This window comes from Nerophis lumbriciformis, linkage group LG04 (assembly GCF_033978685.3).
Source record: "Nerophis lumbriciformis linkage group LG04, RoL_Nlum_v2.1, whole genome shotgun sequence".
Taxonomy (NCBI): Eukaryota; Metazoa; Chordata; class Actinopteri; order Syngnathiformes; family Syngnathidae; genus Nerophis; species Nerophis lumbriciformis.
Window position 1 is genome coordinate 41,291,243 of NC_084551.2, and position 18,720 is coordinate 41,309,962.

Here is an 18,720-nt window from a genome sequence, read left to right on the forward strand (position 1 = left end):
ATTGAATACACTGCAAAGACAATATGTTTAATGTTTGAACTGAGAAACTTAATTGTTTTTGCAAATAATCATTAACTTAGAATTCAATGGCAGCAACACATTGCAAAAAAGTTGGCACAGGGGCATTTTTACCACCAAATAAGTGTTTGATGAGCATTCCTCAACTTTCTCAGTCTTTTTTGCCACTTGTGCCAGCTTTTTTGAAACATGTTGCAGGCATCAAATTCCAAATGAGCTAATATTTGCAAAAAATAAAGTTTACCAGTTCGAACGTTAAGTATCTTGTCTTTGCAGTGTATTCCATTGAATATAGGTTGAAAAAGATTTGCAAATCATTGTATTCTGTTTTTATTTACAATTTACACATGCCAATTTCACTAGTTTTGGGTTTTGTATAAAAAAAACAACCATGGTATTACCCCTTTAAAGTCTGACACACAACTTGCTGAAATCACCTGAGATTTGCTGACATCTCATGTAACGTTACACATAATTGTGTTTTGTTTTTCAACATTTTCAAATTTGAAAGCTGCCCAGTGGAATTTATTTATTACTTTTGTTGTCTTTATATTGGCATTATGGGATGTAATACTGGTCAACATGCAGTATTCCCACTTTATATTAGATAAGGTTTTTGTCCTCTGTGGTGTAACCATGTCTGACGAAGGGAAATGGTCCATTGTTTTAGAGGGGAAGTTCCATTGGTTGGAATCCAGGAAGTTGTCAAGCTGGTCGGCCCATAGGTGAGATGTGGAATGCTTTCTCTGCAGACGGGAGGCAAAGGGCAGCGCAATGAACCAAAGCCTTGCTTAAGAGCTGATTTTGATTCTCACATCAAGTAATATGTGTAATGAAGTTGCTCCCTGTCAGGACTTTAACTAATTTTAGCAGCATTTTAGTAATCCTTTTGTCTTTTAATTTTACAGATGTGACTCTGAAGGTCCACCTGAGCGATTCCAGCACTCACCAGTCTTTGCAGGGAGCATCCATACAGCTCTTTGCAAACCACACTTTGGTAACCACGGAAACCTCACTGGCTGATGGCAACGCCTACCTACGCTTCCCATACCGCCTGGGGACCCTGTTAGTTGTTACTGCAACCAAACAAGGATATGTGCCAAACTCTGTTCCCTGGACACCCTCCAGACTACCTGGTATGTGTAGAATATTGTGGAAGAGTCTATTTCTTCATGTTCTTCCAGTTATATGAGGACACGCTAGGTGTATGAGCTAATGAGTGGCCGGCTCCAATACTAATTTATACGCTTGATGCCAAAAAGCCAGCAATGGGGCCTGCTTAAGCCTCCCTTTCACAAATACACACGCTCAGCTCTGCGCTACAATGTATGTGAGTTACAGCGCTTTGTGGCAGTGAGGTGGGGGGGGCTACCAAAAGCCAACGAAACGACAACCAATTGGATTATCACGCTTACCTGTTTTGAACAATGAAGGAAGGAAGTAAGGGAGAGTGAAGAAAGAAGTCTGCTTGGTCAGACCAGTGTCCTGTTCTGCTGACAGGAAGCAGGCTTTATTAAAAATGCATAGAGATGGTTTAATGACTTGTTATGTCTGACAGTGATCAGCGACTTAGAGTTGCCAGCTTGTTTTCATCTATGATTTGAGTCTGTGCAGTTAACGCCTTGTGTTTTGTTTTCCAGTGTTTTCCTCCATTAGCCTGAGTCTTCTACCTGAGAGACCCGCCACTCTGACGGTGTACGAAGATGTTGTGGAGATTGTTTCTGATTTCCAAGGTAAAGGCACTGCATGTTTTTCCACTAATTTGAATTTAAGTCATGCGGTTTTGAAGCTGCTGTATAGTGAGTGATGCTGTATGATGGTGATTGTGTTAAAAAGAGCTGTGATCGTTGCTACCCACCCTAGTACTGGTTCAAACCATGTTGTTTTTTGCACACGCACAGATAAAAAGTGGAGGGATTTATAGTCTTGCTTACCTGCATCCGTTTTGCAATCATTTTGTTCGCGAACATCGTTATAGTGGGTGGGCATGTGCCTGGGGCATACATGCATGTACGAGACAACCAAGATTGACAGCCATGAAAGCCAATCAAATCCCACTTTTAACAATGACAAATATTAACTTATATTTGTTAAATCTGCTCTCTTAAACCACTATTGGTAACATATGATAGCCATTAGTGGTGTCCTTAGATTTTTTTGGTTTAAAACAACTAGTGTAATCTTGAGTCAGCAGCATTTGGTGTCTTTTTCAGTGACGTCTTGCAAGAAAGCTTCATTTAAGCTGCCGAGCAGGGGTCTTAAACATTTTCCAGGCCAAGGGCCCCCAAACTGATAAAGAGATGGATCGGTGACCCCCTACTTATAAATCTTGTTTAAAATTATGTTTTAAATTAAAAGGTGGCCAATCAGACACACACACACACACACACACACACACACACACATTATTACAAAAGATCAATTACCCATCACCAATATACTTGTGGGAGACAGACACCATGCAACAAATATATATATAAAACGAGAGCCAATTCGGCTATAGTCCTATTTATACAAAATTCCTTATCCTGAAAAGTTCCAAAGTCACTTCGAATAAGTTAAGTTTTATCAAACTCTTGTATGCAGTTTGAAAGCCACACCCAAAAAAAAGAAACAGACACACGCAGCAATTTATTGACGACGGCAAAGTTATTGAGTTCATTTTCATTTACTGGTCGACTGATTGACTGACTACAATCAGTGCAGTCTTACAATTGTATAGACTGAATAGACAATATGTCTAATATTTTTTTTATTCCCGACCGTCCAAAATGTTGGCACAAACATGTACGATGGAGGATTCCCGTCTGTACATCGTCTGTCTGCAGTACGAGCTCTGATCCTGCAGCCGTTTGGGGAACTGTCAGTTTGCACGTCCTTCTGACACGTGCTAAATAAAACACAAAATAGTGCTCTCAAAACCGTGTTGAGTGTTGATGAATCAGATTGCTCATGCTAAATTATTATAATGGCATTTCCTCCTCCAATATTGCAGGCGTTTTGACGATCAGCATATATTTAGCATATTAATGAAGTCAGAGACTCAAAATGGATTGCACGCCTAATTGTGCTCACCTAACAGACACAATCCACTTTACACACGTTTAAGAAATCTGCTTTGTGTGTGCTTTCAAAGTTTGCACATGTGTTAGACACATAAACCTGTGGTAAACCAGGACCAAAATGTGTTATAATTCCAAGAGAGTTTGTTTCATTTTGTGAAGCAGCACATGCGCACTTTAGGCACTTAAAAAAAATCTTTATAATGTTTCTTATTCGTGTTCGCTGATTTTAAAGATAATACACTTCACTGCACATGTAATAAATCACCATGTTGAAGATTAAATGTAATTCCACTAGTATTGAATTTGAAAGCAGCTCACACAGGTATGTGCGCTTCAGGCACTTAAAAACATCTTCATAATGTTTCCTGGGCTCTGTGTATATGTGTGTTGTAGAGATGCGCGGTTTGCGGACACAACCGCGGAGTCCGCGGATTATCCGCAGGTCGGGCGGGTAAAAATAGATTTTAAATAGATGCGGGCGGGTTGCGGTTGAACCAATTCGGAAATATATATACATAGTTAAATGTTGTTACCCACATACGAAAAACGAGCAGCACTCTTTGAAACAGTCAATTTTTCATCAGGCACCGCGTCACAGCAACAGTGGCGAAAGTGAGCGCTCCTTCAGCGCAGCAGGGCGCATTTTAGAGGCCAGGCGCTCTCGCATGAATCCTGGCACTGTAGATGCCATTTTATTCCTGCATAGTGCAGTTGGATATGTTAAACGAATTAGTCTACGTTACCTATAGGCTATACCAAATAAGCCCATGTCTAACCTATATTGAGTTCGGTCAGCTGCATAATTTTGATGGTTACGTGTTGTTTGGGCGCACTACAATGCAAAGGAATTAAGGCAATTGCGTTGTTTATTGTGGGTTTTTTCTATTGAAGATATACTACTATGTGTGAATAATTATTTGGCCTCGCTTTCAAGTGAAGCGCATCTCCGATTGGCGACAATGTAAGGATATTTAGCCTGCTTTGTTTGTCGCGACCGTCTATTTTCATTATAATTCAAGTTTGATGATAAAGTGCAGTCTGATGGGTTTGATTTCCCCCCTTCAGCTATTTGCCTTGGCCAATAAGTTGCAGGTAATTTGTTATTATTATTTATTTAATTTATTTTTGTTTAAATAGAGATGACATACATATGTTATTGTATAATTTAAGTTTGTGCGCGTGATTGACAGCCTAAGGCTTATGAGGCACATTTTTTATTTTTTTTTTTATTTCAATTCAAAAACGTATGAGCCTATGCCTAGAACATAGGCTATGTGTTTATCTTTATTTTCCTGCCTGTCGTTGACAATGGAGATTGTCTGATATTTTGTCATGGCTGCTGATCAATCAATAAAGGTTAATCTTTGTCGCGAAATTGTTCACTGTTTCACTGTGCACCCCGCCCTCGTCCCTATTTGAGCATTATAACGTTAACAAGTTAATATTCATTGAAATAAGTTCAGAAATTTTTTTTACCTAACGAAAATATAGGCCTAGTCTTTCTAAAACATTTTTTTAACTTCTTAAAAGCCTCGTTCGGCTTGCTGCAACTGCACACACAAAGTGTGAGGAACGCACTCCTGATCTGAGGGCATTGGCAACAATAGTCAACACTTTCTTAATGGAAATGACAATAATATTATAATAATGATAAATAATATTATCACGCATTAATATCTCTTAGCCACGAATGCGTGGCTAAGAGATGCGTGGCACACATTGAATGTCTCTGCTACATTGGATCAGTCTCCTTTCTTTAACAGGCAAAAGCTTTATAACCTCACTAATGCCTTGCATCGTCTATATTAGATATATAACAAAGGGCGGGTGCGGGCGGGTGTGGTTTTGATTAGATGTTGGTTCGGGTGGATGGCGGATGGATGACGACTTTTGTGATGCGGTTGCGGATGAAATAATTGCCTATCCGCGCATCTCTAGTGTGTTGATTTTAAAGATAATGTATGTGTTATTGTTCATTTAGTAACTCCGCGACCCCGAGAGGGACAAGCCGTAGAAAAAGGATTGGATGGATAATAACAGGCGTAATGCAACCAAGTCAGCTGTGGCTGCTTTTCCAAGCTTTTGATTGGACAAAATGTGTGTGACAAGTGGTGTATGCATTTACGTGTAGACTGTTTCAAATCTATACTCTTGTGGATGGCGATCGTTTTAACCCTAGATATGTTTTTTCTAAAGTATCCGTTTTTGTGTGGACACTGCCTTAATTGCTAGCTGATGGTAAATGGGTTGTACTTGTAAAGCGCTTTTTTACCTTTTTAAGGAACTCAAAGCGCTTTGACACTATTTCCACATTCACCCATTCACACACTGATGGCGGGAGCTGCCATGCAAGGCGCTAACAAGGACCCATCAGGAACAAGGGTGAAGTGTCTTGCTCAAGGACACAACGGACATGACTAGGATGGTAGAAGGTGGGGATTGAACCAGTAACCCTCAAATTGCTGGCACGGCCACTCTCCCAACTTCGCCACGCCGCCCCCCCTGATAACCAGCGTGCTAATTGCTAGCTCGGAGCTTGCAGTGCAATCGTTAGTGCTCAATATGTATTATTTATTACTTCTTTTTAGTTTTTCATTATGTTATACTTGTGTTACTGTATGTAAAAAAAAAAAAAAATCACCTATTTTTGCATCTGATACTTTTTTTGTACAGTGCTGTACGCTTAGAATTTTTTTGTAGCGGAGAAAACTGTTTGTAGCAATATAAAATGTCTTGAATATCACAATATCATTATTAACACTGAAACAAGGTACACGTGTGCCCTCATACATATAAACACAATGCCATCATAAGGCTCACTGTAACGCTGAATTTAACATAGAGAACATCGCTAAACTGTGCTAGCACTGTTGCTAATACGAGTGTAGGACTGGGCGATATGGATCAAAACTCATATCCTGATATAGTTTAGCCCATAAACTAACACATAAAAAGAAATATTCGTTGACGTTACTAAATATCGCCACCATACCTTGTTTTTAAATTTTTGGGACTGATTGGGAGTCCCAATACATAAAAACAGTACGAACAAGTAAGAAAAGTAGGTTTTGCATAATAGGATCCCAACTTAAGAGGTGTTTTGCGATAAGGAAAAAGCATAATGATGATGATGTCGTTGTGGCTTGTGCAGTCCTTTGAGACACTCGTGATTTAGGGCTATACAAGTAAACTTTGGTTGATTGATTGATTGATTTATTGATAGATAAGAAAAATCAAATACAATCTCTAATCTTTTAAAAAAAAAACATTTAGCTATGCTCAATTCTTCAGCTAACAAAAACACAACAGAACAACATGTGAAATAAAGTGCCCTGGTTTTAAGAGGTTATGTTTAATTGTCAGCAGCAACATGAAAATAATTTACCTTTAGCATTGGTGTTTTTATTGGTAGACAATATTATAGGACATAAACACAAATATGTTAGCCAGGGACACCAACCAGCCAACTTTGTCATGATGCTTTGTGACTGGCTGTGTTCTGAAAATTACCTTTAAAAATTAGTTCATTCTAGTTACTCGTTACTTTACCAAAATGTAATTAAATTACGAACTGAATTTTAGGAGCAAAATGCGAGAAATGGGTTAAAATCCCTTTAACCACATGTGCGACAGTTTTTTTTTTGTTTTTTTTTAAGTCGCCCAGTGTATTGTTAAGCTCATTTGCGAGTTAATTTGTCGCACCGTACAGCACTGTTTTGTGTGTACTAATTATTTATTACTATTATTAAATAATTTATGGATCTTACAGGCAGCCATGTTTTTGCAGCCTGGGGTAATGCTAAACAAAAATGTTGCAGGAATTACATATCCACCATCATCATTTGTAATGCATTTAATTTAATACATATAGTTACTGCCACATTATTTCCGACAGCCCTCACAAAAATGTTCTATAGGTCATTGTCAAAACACAAACAAGTATGAATTACTGTGTCTTTTTCCAAGACAAGTACTGCCCTGTTGTGCAAATATGAATATGTGCATGAATACAAATAACAGCTTTGTCGGTCAACCTCTTTTTTTAATACCATGTGCCTGATTCCGTTTAGGAAGGATGTTCCCAATCAAATGTTTTGCCTTTTTTTCTGCTGAGTCTTTTGTGGGATTTATTTTTTTCACTGCCAAGGAAGTCAGTTAAAGTGTGAGCTTCAGTGAAACACAATAAATATGCAGAGGCCATTAACATGTAAACTGTTGAGTACACCCTGGCCGCAGGATGGTTTATGTCCTGTCTGACACACTTCTAAATGTTTGTCTGGATGATGCGTGCCCTGGGGAGACATAAACCTTGGTGTGTGGCACATGCGGGGTAAAAAGAATGAATTGAAAAAGCGGCTGGAGGGGGGGTAGTTGATCCAGTCTGTGCTGAAAAGTGGGGATAGTGAGAGCATTTTGAGAAAGGTTTGTTGGGGGATGGGTAGAAGTGTCTCACTGGAGGAGGAACAAGAGGTGAGAGAAAAGTGGAGGGGGGGGAAAGCATGAAGGGTTAAGAAAGGGGACGGACAAAGAAAACGATAGTCTTCCTTTCATACAAAGCTGCAGACGACAACCTCCACTCTTATGTATGGCTGAATATCACATACATTATTGAATTATCACCCAAACTACTAAAAATGCTTATACACAGCTGGGTGTGTGTCCTCATAGCTTAGTTCAGGCCACGATGATATCACTTTGCCAAGCCCAACAGTGTACTATTTCTCCTATTTATGGAACCTTATTGATAGTCCCTAAATACATGCCAGAGATAGCCATACTTGCCAACCATGAAACCTCCAATTTTGGGAGGTAGGGGGCGGGGGCGGGGGGCGTGGTTGGGGGCATGGTTAAGAGGGGAGGAGTATATTTACAGCTAGAATTCACCAAGTCAAGTATTTCATATATATATGTATGTATGTATGTATGTATGTATGTGTGTGTATGTATATATATATATATATATATATATATATATATATATATATATATATATATATGTATATATATATATATATATATAATATATATATATATATGTATATGTATGTGTGGGAAAAAAAATCACAAGACTATTTCATCTCTACAGGCCTGTTTCATGAGGGGGGGTTCCCTCAATCATCAGGAGATTTTAATGGGAGCATTCACATACCATGGATTATATAGGGCACAGAGTGGGTGGGTACAGGCTGGTGTAGGGGCGTGGTGATTGGCTCATGTGTTACCTAGGAGGTGTTTCCGTCTGTGGCGGCATGCTGTTACAATTTCGCTGCGCTTGTTGAGGGATGACAGGTCTGGACGGTAAATAATGAACAGTTTTTCTTTCAAGCATAGGTTGCATCTTTTATTACCACTATTGTAAGGTGTGCTGGATGCAAGAATTTGCCATGTTATTGAATATTCAACATTATTGTCTTTGAGGTCCCAAATGTGTTTGCTGAGTTCTGTGGTATTCCGCAGGTTTTGGTTCCTGAAAGAAGCCTTGTGATTGTTCCATCTGGTTTTGAACTCTCCCTCAGTTAATCCTACATATGTGTCGGATGTGTTAATGTCCTTGCGTGTTACCTTAGATTGGTAGACAACTGATGTTTGTAAGCACCCCCCGTTGAGAGGGCAATCAGGTTTCTTTCGACAGTTGCAACCTTTGTTGGTTTTAGAGTCGCTCTGTCCGGGGGCCGACGGCTCATTTGCAATTGTTTTGTTGTGGTTTGAGATGATTTGTCGTATATTGTTCATACAGCTGTAGCTCAATTTAATGTTGTTCTTGTTGAATACTTTTCTTAGGGTGTTGTCTTTGGGAAAGTGTTTGTCAATCAGATTGAGGAATTTGTGTCCAATGTTAGTTGAGACGTTTTTGCTGTATGGGGGGTTGTACCAGATGATGTCGTTTCGTTTTCTGTTCTTTTTCGGTTGGTTTCCTGGCGTGGGTTCATAGGTGAGGGTGAAATTGTATCCGCTTTCATCAAGGGCTTTTTGGTACGGGGGGGTTGCTTGGTCAAATTCAGCTTTGCTAGATGACCGCATCGATAGCCTTTTATTAATTCCGGTAGGTATTCTTTTCGTGGTGGTGGGTGGGTGGTTGCTGTCGTGGTGCACGTATTGGAGTGTTGTGTTGGGTTTCGTGAATGGTATATATATATATGTATATATACACATATATATATATGTACATATATATGTACATATATATATATATGTATATGTATATACATATGTACAACCCTTGATGCTGAGTGGGACGTAATGGGTCCCATTTTTATAGTCTTTGGTATGACTCGGTCGGGATTTGCACTCACGACCTACTGATCTCAGAGTGGACACTCTAACCACTAGGGCACTGAGCAGGTTAGTATTACGTCATTCAAGATAACGGACAAGTGGTTTATCCCATCACATACAATGATTTTTTACAAGGCCCTGCCTTCTGAAATACATCTCCTATTGAGAACTCCCAGATTCTTGTGTGGAGCTCAGCGAACTACAAGGATCAGGCGAGAGTCAGGTTAACACCACGCCTCCATTGACGTACATGTTTGACTGCTTTTATTGACATAAGATTTGAGTCATTTTTATGAAAAATGGGTCCGTATATGTCGATGTGTGGAAGTACTTTGTTAAAATATTTTCGTTATCACAAAGTAGGGTGAAACAAAAGCAATCAACGTGGTCTAAGCTATTTTTGGGGGTTTTATCAACAACTGCTTTTGTTAGTCAGCCAATCTGAGGAATGTTGACCTAAAGAATTCCACTGTATCAAAAACTGTTTAAAAATGTTTCCAAATCCCAGGATGTTTGTAAGCGTCTGACCACTAGTATATCTCTGTCTACCCGCAAGGTTTCAAGCGACAGCCCAGTGTTTGTTTCCAGCGCCGAGCCTTGAGTCTTCCTTTGAACACGTCCTACGCCAATTTGACTGCTTTGCTCACTGTGGCCGACTCCCCCTTGCACATCCACCACTTTCCCTACCTGCAGGTCCAAGGCGGAAATGGCACAGGTGAGGCTGAATTTTTTGTATTTTTCATTAAGATTCGCTTTATTTGAAACGCAAATGTTGACAGGTATTGACGGCGTGGAGGGCTGTTGCGTGGGAGTGGTGGGGGTGGGTGCAGCAGAAGAGAGGTAGTGGGACATCAAAAAGGCAGACACTACCCTAAGCCGGCCTCTTTCTACAGGACTCTCTGAAACACTAACTTATGTGTGCGCGTGTGTGTGCGTGCAGCACACGTTTCACATGCCTGCATGCATTCCCACCACATCTTGGTGTGTATATGAGTGCCCTTTAAAGACCCCCCCGATTCCTGCATGCAGGCATGTTTCGCTTTGTGGCACTTCCAACTTCCCTTTTGTTTCCACTTTCCGCCTTCTTTCCTGCCCTTCCCTTGTTTTCTTTCCTGTCTGTCTTACCCTCCTGATATCTATCCTTTACAGGTTTTGAGAAGCCGTCAGATTTGACTCCTGTGGCGGCCGTCTCCGTCCACCTATTGGACAGCGACGGAACCAAGCTGCAGGTGAATGAACCAATCACCGTTTCCATCCTACTGCCCGCGGACAGTGGCCTGAAGGAAAATGACCATGTGCCTGCTTGGAGATTTGACCCACGTTTGGGTATGTAGTGACACCAACACTCACCCCTGAAAGTTTTCCTGCAGTTCCCAGCGACGGGTCGAATGTCTGGTATAGTTTTTTTTTTAATTATTCTTAAGCGCCTTGTTAGAGCAGTCTCGTGCAGATATATCAGCTAAATATTATGTTGTTAGAATTAACTGCAAAGCAACATGGTGCATGTGCAGGGATGAATGATTTCATTCACAGGGGCATTAAGAAGTGGAAACTGCAATTGTGACATCTGATGCCATTCCAGCATTCTGCTCACAACCTCTTAGGGAAATATTTGCATGGTGTGGTAGACATTGCTGTGATGTGCTATAGATCCGCGGTTGTCAAACTTTTTTCTCCAAGTACTACTTCAGAAAAAACTTTGCTCTCCCAGTACCGTATTTTCCGCACTATAAGGCGCACCTAAAAACCACAAATTTTCTCAAAAGCTGATAGTGCGCCTTATAACCCGGTGCGCTTTATATATGGATTAATATTAAGATTCATTTTCATAAAGTTTCGGTCTCGCAACTACGGTAAACAGCCGCCATCTTTTTTCCCCGTAGAAGAGGAAGTGCTTCTTCTTCTACGCAAGCAACCGCCAAGGTAAGCACCCGCCCCCATAGAACAGGAAGCGCTTCTTCTTCTACTGTAAGCAACCACCCGCCCGCGTAGAAGAAGAAGAAGCGCGCGGATATTACCGTACGTTTCATTTCCTTTGTGTGTTTACATCTGTAAAGACCACAAAATGGCTCCTACTAAGCGACAGGGATCCGGTTCATGAAAAGACGCAATCTCTCCATCCGCTCACGGACTACTACCGGTATTTCACAGCAACTGCCTAAAGACTTTCAAGAAAAGCTGGCTACTTTCCGTGCATATTGTAAAAACAAGATAGCTGAAAAAAAGATCCGGCCAGAGAACATTATCAACATGGACGAGGTTCCACTGACTTTTGATATTCCTGTGAACCGCACTGTGGATACAACGGGAGCACGTACGGTGAATATTCGCACCACAGGGAATGAGAAGTCATCCTTCACTGTGGTTCTAGCTTGCCATGCTAATGGCCAGAAACTTCCACCCATGGTGATATTCAAAAGGAAGACCTTGCCAAAAGAGACCTTTCCAGCCGGCGTCATCATAAAAGCTAACTCGAAGGGATGGATGAAGAAAAGATGAGCGAGTGGTTAAGGTAAGTTTACGCGAAGAGGCCGGGTGGCTTTTTTCACGCAGCTCCGTCCATGTTGATATACGACTCCGTGCGCGCCCACATCACGCTGGTTTTTAATATATTATTAAAGTTTGACTGACCTATCTGACTGTTTTTTTGACATTCCTTTAGCGCAGTTAGATGCGGCTTATAACACGGGGCGTCTTATAGGTGGACAAAGTTTTGAAATATGCCGTTCATTGAAGGCGCGGCTTATAACCCAGGGCGCCTTATGGTGCGGAAAATACGGTACCAGAATAATGACCAGCATTAAAATACAGTAGCATGGTAGGCCTAAGTATTCATTAAAAGGAAGGCAGAGGTACTATTTAACAAGTATATTTAATATTTTTGGGCACTATAACATTACACACAGTTTTAAACAGAAATACTGTGTTTAAATATTGAAAAATAAAACACTGTACTTTAATCAAGTGATTTTTTTTTTTGGCATACCACTAGATAGAGCCTGGGTACCACAAGTGGTTCATGTACCACAGTTTGAGAGTCACTGCTATAGGTGCATTGCCTTTCCATTGCTTAAGAGGCATACCAAAAGATTATAGGGCTTGAACGTGTGATGTAGTAAACGCAATGCATTGTTGGTTTTGCGGGCCTCTACATATAATTATTTACACAGCTGAATGCAAGACTCTGCTAAAGTTCTGTTCTTTTTTTCTTTTCTTTTTTTACAAATTCAAAACATGGCGTGAACGTGCGGCATCATTAACTGACACAATCGTAGTCCTGATCGCTTCAGGAAAAAATCTAAACGATTGAGGGGGATTTTTCTCAATACCAGCTTGAAAGGCACTCTGATTAGTGAGCTAATAATAAAGAGATTGGGAATTGCCTACATAGCAGCCGTTAGATGATCAAACATCATTTTTAACGCCATCACTTGATGCATGTCAGTATGTTCACTGCATTTTCAGACTGGTAAGTTTGACGTTAAGCATGTTTAATTCAGTTTTACACATAGCATTTAGTAAGTAGGCTGTTGGCGTTAGCAAAGCTAGCTGCGGGCTATCAGCAAGGTACAATATTTTGGAAAAAGCATGTTGTCTGTTTACTTTGAGTATTATTTTCAGAGAAGTAGCTCAGTGATCAAAGTAGTTAAAAATAGTAATGGCTTGTTTTTTTTCAGGGAAACCTGCTTGTGAAATTAGACTGGGCATCCCCCCTCCATCTCGGAGACACAAGAGATTGAAAGCCGTAGATTACGCGCAATTTGAACGGAGAACAATGAGTCTTAACAGACTTTGCATTCTGAAATTCTCCACTTGTATACGGCAGCTTACTCGAATCTCTTGTCCATTGGAAGTGCTCAGATATATTAATATAATCCTTTGTATCTATTTTTGAGGCCTGTAGAGTAGGATACAGTTTGTCTTGGTAGGGTCCTTGATTTATTATCACAATCCATTTTAACCCAGTTTGTTGCTTTCTCTCTCACATTACCGCGGTTACAGTACAGACATGTAAACAAAAGCTTTGAGCAACAAAAATGCATTGCAAAATCACGTGCCCTTTTGTGTCCTATTGCTACCACTGCAGCATCACGTCTAAAGCAGTAAAGATAAGGCGGATGTCGAAAATGACACAATTTGGAGTTCAAACAATATTTACTGGTGAATCAATGCCTCAGAAGTCCAGTATTTTCTGTTTTTGTAGAGCTAACACATAAGGGTATCACTGATGACAAATGGGAAGTGTGATGATAACCATAGAACATAAAGCATATTAAGTAAAGAGAGACGCTGAAATAAGTCAATAGTTGTCAGGATGTTCTCAAATGTGGTTAAACTACATATAAGGAGCCCTATTTTGACACCAAAACTTTTTTGTATGACAAGGCATTAATACTGAGTAAAAGTGATAGTAGACAGCAATAATAAATAGCCTTAGATCACATGGTTTCAGGACAGCATTGATCTCATTCATTCAAATCATTGACAAGCAAGATCGTTACTATACAATAATCAAACAACCATATACAACAACTTAGTGACATGTAGACCAGCAATTAATTATAATTCACTGCATTGTTGGTATTAACAGCCAATAGTCAAAGCAGTTCATCACAATTGCAATCTTTTTGTATGTCTCTGATGATAATAATAACAAGTGTCATTTAAGCACATTAAAACATTACCAACAACAACAAATAGGAGCGGAAAGTTTTACTTATCTGTCAGATCTAGAACTTTACAGTTACTAGTGCTAGCTTATTAGCATGTAGCATTCTCTTCTATATACATTCCCACATAGCTAAACAAGCTGAAATACCCACAATCGCCTGCTAATGTACGAGAGACACATATCGTATTGCCAGCAGCCACATTAAAGATGAGCATAGAAACTGGTACTTCAAATGTACCTGTAATAATAGATGAAGGCAAATTATTTGAGCGGTCAGACTAATTTAGTGCAGTGGTCCCCAACCTTTTTGTAGCTGCGGACCGGCCAACGCTTGAAAATGTGTTCCACGGATCGGGGGGGCTGTATCCCTGCAGACTGTATTGATCTATATTGATATATAATGTATATATTGTGTGTTTTATGTTGATTTAATTTATTAAAAAAAACAAACAAAACATTTTTTGTTTTTTATTTTTATTATTTCTTTTTGCGGCCCGGTACCAATCGGTGGTTGGGGACCACTGATTTAGTGCATTAAAATGTACTGACTGAGCCCTCCTGCTACTTCTTCTTACTCTGTGGCAGATCTGGTGCAAAAGGTGTGTTAAGAAACCGAGTGATGTCGCCAACCGCTGCATGCAGTTACAACTACAAACTACATTTGCGGACAGTGTGATTAACATGTCTTTATTTTATTAGCATGGGTCAAAAGCCTCAAATTGATATATGGGGAACACTGCTGGTATCTGTCTTAGGTGACATTATTTGCTGGAACCAGCTCATATCTGACTGGACAATGTTGGCCCACACAATGATTTCAACATTGTGTGGTATGACACACCTGCACAATTGCATATGCTGATCAGAAAGGGAGTGATGACATCAACTGCTGAATCAGACACAGCTGCACTGTAAAACCCATGCCTGGAACTTCAGTAGGTGATAATTCCGGATTTTTGCGGCGCATTGAAAACAATTGGAAGTCCATCCATCCATCCATTTCCTACCGCTTATTCCCTTTTGGGGTCGCGGGGGGCGCTGGAGCCTATCTCAGCTACAATCGGGCAGAAGGCGGGGTACACCCTGGACAAGTCGCCACCTCATCGCAGGGCCAACACAGATAGACAGACAACATTCACACTCTAGGGCCAATTTAGTGTTGCCAATCAACTTATCCCCAGGTGCATGTTTTTGGAAGTGGGAGGAAGCCGGAGTACCCGGAGGGAACCCACGCAGTCACGGGGAGAACTTGCAAACTCCACACAGAAAGATCCCGAGCCCGGGATTGAACCCAAGACTACTCAGGACCTTCATATTGTGAGGCAGATGCACTAACCCCTCTTCCACCGTGCTGCCCACAATTGGAAGTCATTAATTGAATTTTGCAAACTTAACGCCTTTAAATGGCATTAAAAAGCATTACATTTGATGTACACAGGCATTAAACAATTTAATAAAATTGTAGGACTGTGCCGAGTCAATACATTAATCAATCAAATGATGAATGAAAATGAACTTAATAACGTTGCGGTCATTGATAAATGTCTACATCTGTCTGTGTGTTTCTTTTCTTTGTCTCTGGCTTTCAAATTGGACATAAGAGGTCTTGTAAGGTCCGAAAAAGCACTGCCTCAATCGAACACTCCACTGGACTGCAAGGCTGGGCGGTATACCGCTATTACAGTCAATACCAATATTTGTGTGTGTGTGTGTGTGTGTGTGTGTGTGTGTGTGTGTGTGTGTGTGTGTGTGTGTGTGTGTGTGTGTGTGTGTGTGTGTGTGTGTGTGTGTGTGTGTGTGTGTGTGTGTGTGTGTGTGTGTGTGTGTGTGTGTGTGTGTGTGTGTGTGTGTGTGTGTGTGTGTGTGTGTGTGTGTGTGTACACAAAACCAGTGAAGTTGGCACGTTGTGTAAATCGTAAATAAAATCAGAATACAATGACTTGCAAATCATTTTCAATCTATATTCAATTGAATAGACTGCAAAGACAAGATACTTAACATTCAAACTGGAAAACGTTATTTTTTTACAAATATTAGCTCATTTGGAATTTCATGCCTGCAACATGTTTCAAAAAAGCTGGCACAAGTGGCAAAAAGACTGAGAAAGTTGAGGAATGCTCATCAAACACTTATTTGGAACATCCCACAGGTGAACAGGCAAATTGGGAACGGGTGGGTGCCATGATGGGGTATCCAAGCAGTTTCCATGAAATGCTCAGTCATTCACAAACAAGAATAGGGCAAGGGTCACCACTTTGTGAACAAATGTGTGAGCAAAATGTTTAATAACATTTCTCAACCAGCTATTGCAAGAAATTTAGTGATTTCACCGTCTACGGTCTTAAATATCATCAAAAGGTTCAGAGAATCTGGAGCAATCACTGCACGTAAGTAGCAAGGCTGAAAACCAACATTCAATGCCCGTGACCTTCGATTCCTCAGGCGGTACTGCATCAAAAACCGACATCAGTGTGTAAAGGATGTCACCACATGGGCTCAGGAACACTTCAGAAAACCGCTGTCAGTAACTACAGTTTGTCACTACATCTGTAAGTGCAAGTTAAAACTCTATAATGCAAAGCGAAAGCCATTTATCAACAACACCCAGAAACGCCGCCGGCTTCACATGGCCCGAGCTCATCTAAGATGGACTGATACAAAGTGTAAAAGTGTTCTGTGGTCTGACGAGCCCACATTTCCAATTGTTTTTGGAAACTGTGGACGTTGTGTCCTCCGGACCAAAGAGGAAAATAAACATCCGGATTGTTATAGGCACAAAGTTCAAAAACCAGCATCTGTGATGGTATGGTGGTGTATTAGTGCCCAAGGTACGGGTAACTTACACATCTGTATCCCATTAATGCTGAAAGGTATTGTACAAACAGGTTTTGGAGCAACATATGTTGCCATCCGAGCAACGTTATCATGGACGCTCCTGCTTATTTCAGCAAGACAATGCCAAGCCACGTGTTACAACAGCATGGCTTCATAGTAAAAGATTGCGGGTACTAGATTGGCCTGCCTTTAGTCCAAACGTGTCTCCCATTGAAAATGTGTGGCGCAATATGAAGCCTAAAATACCACAATGGAGACCCCGGACTGTTGAACCACTTAAGCTGTACATCAAGCAAGAATGGGTAATAATTCCAAAAATTGGTCTCTTCAGTTCCCAAACGTTTACTGAGTGTTGTTAAAAGGAAAGGCCATGTAACACAGTGGTAAAAATGCGCCTGTGCCAACTTTTTTGCAATGTGTTGCTGACATTAAATTCTAAGTTAATTATTATTTGCAAAAAAACTACGTTTCTCAGTTTGATTATTTGAAAAAGAAAATTAAGTTTTTTAGTTCAAACATTAAATATCTTGTCTTTGCTGTCTATTCAATTTATTATAAATTGAAAAGGATTTGCAAATCATTGTATTCTGTTTTTTTTTCGTATTACACAAGTGAATTACACAACTTCACTGGTTTTGGGTTTTGTATAGATATATGTGTGTATATATTAGTGTTGTTCGGATACCAATATTTTGGTTCCGATACCAAAATTATTTCGATACTTTTCGGTACTTTTGTAAATAAAGGGGACCACAAAAAAATTGCATTATTGGCTTTATTTTAACAAAAAATCTTACGGTACATCAAACATACGTTTCTTATTGCAAGTTTGTCCTAAATAAAATAGTGAACATACAAGACAACTTGTCTTTTATTAGTAAGTAAGCAAACAAAGGCTCCTAATTAGTCTGCTGACGTATGTAGTAACATTGTGTCATTTTCCATTCTATTATTTTGTAAAAATTATTAAGGACAGGTGGTAGAAAATTAATTATTAATCTACTTGTTCATTTACTGTTAATATCTGCTGACTTTCTCTTTTAACATGTTCTAGCTACACTTCTGTTAAAATGTAATAATCACTTATTCTTCTGTTGTTTGATACTTTACATTATTTTTGGATTATACCACAAATTTGGGTATCAATCCGATACCAAGTCGTTACAGGAACATACCTTGGTCACATTCAATGTGTCCAGTGACATATTTCCTGAGTTTATAAACATAATATCAATTTTAAAAAACGAAAGATGATGTTGTGATGCCAAAAAATATCGACGTAATCATAGTAGTATCGACTAGATATGCTACTGTACTTGGTATCATTACAGTGGATGTTAGGTGTGGATCCACCAATGGCGTTAATTTACATTTTGACGCCGGTGAGCTACCGTGTGTAAAACATGTTTAGTAGTTCCTCGTCTTGCAGGGGGCGCGCAGGGTGGGGGGGTTTGGGGGTGGGTGGTAGTGGCGGACCGGTACTTTTTGGAGGCGGTATCGTACCGAATATCATTCATTAGTATCGCGGTACTATACTAATACCGGTATACCGTACAACCCTAGTGTGTGTGTGTGTATATATATATATATATATAATGTACATATGCATATGTATGTATATATGTAAATATATGTGTGTGTGTATATGTTTATATATATATATATATATATATATATATATATATATATACATATACACACACATATATAAATATATATATATATACAGTATATATATATATATATATATACACACACACATATATATAACTCATTTACATATATATATATATATATACACACACACATATATAACCCATATATATATATATATACACACACACACATACCGTA

At 39.7% G+C, this 18,720-nt stretch overlaps 1 protein-coding gene across 2 annotated transcripts in view; it reads left to right on the forward strand.

The window, feature by feature from the left end:
• fam171a1 (family with sequence similarity 171 member A1) overlaps nt 1-18,720 on the forward strand; it is a 66,959-nt gene that overhangs the window by 21,693 nt on the left and 26,546 nt on the right. For both annotated transcript variants that reach the window (XM_061955380.1, XM_061955385.1), the window contains exons 2-5: nt 927-1,154; nt 1,659-1,751; nt 9,916-10,074; nt 10,509-10,685. In XM_061955380.1, the coding sequence (XP_061811364.1) occupies nt 927-1,154; nt 1,659-1,751; nt 9,916-10,074; nt 10,509-10,685 (657 nt within the window). The remainder of the gene's footprint in view (nt 1-926; nt 1,155-1,658; nt 1,752-9,915; nt 10,075-10,508; nt 10,686-18,720) is intronic.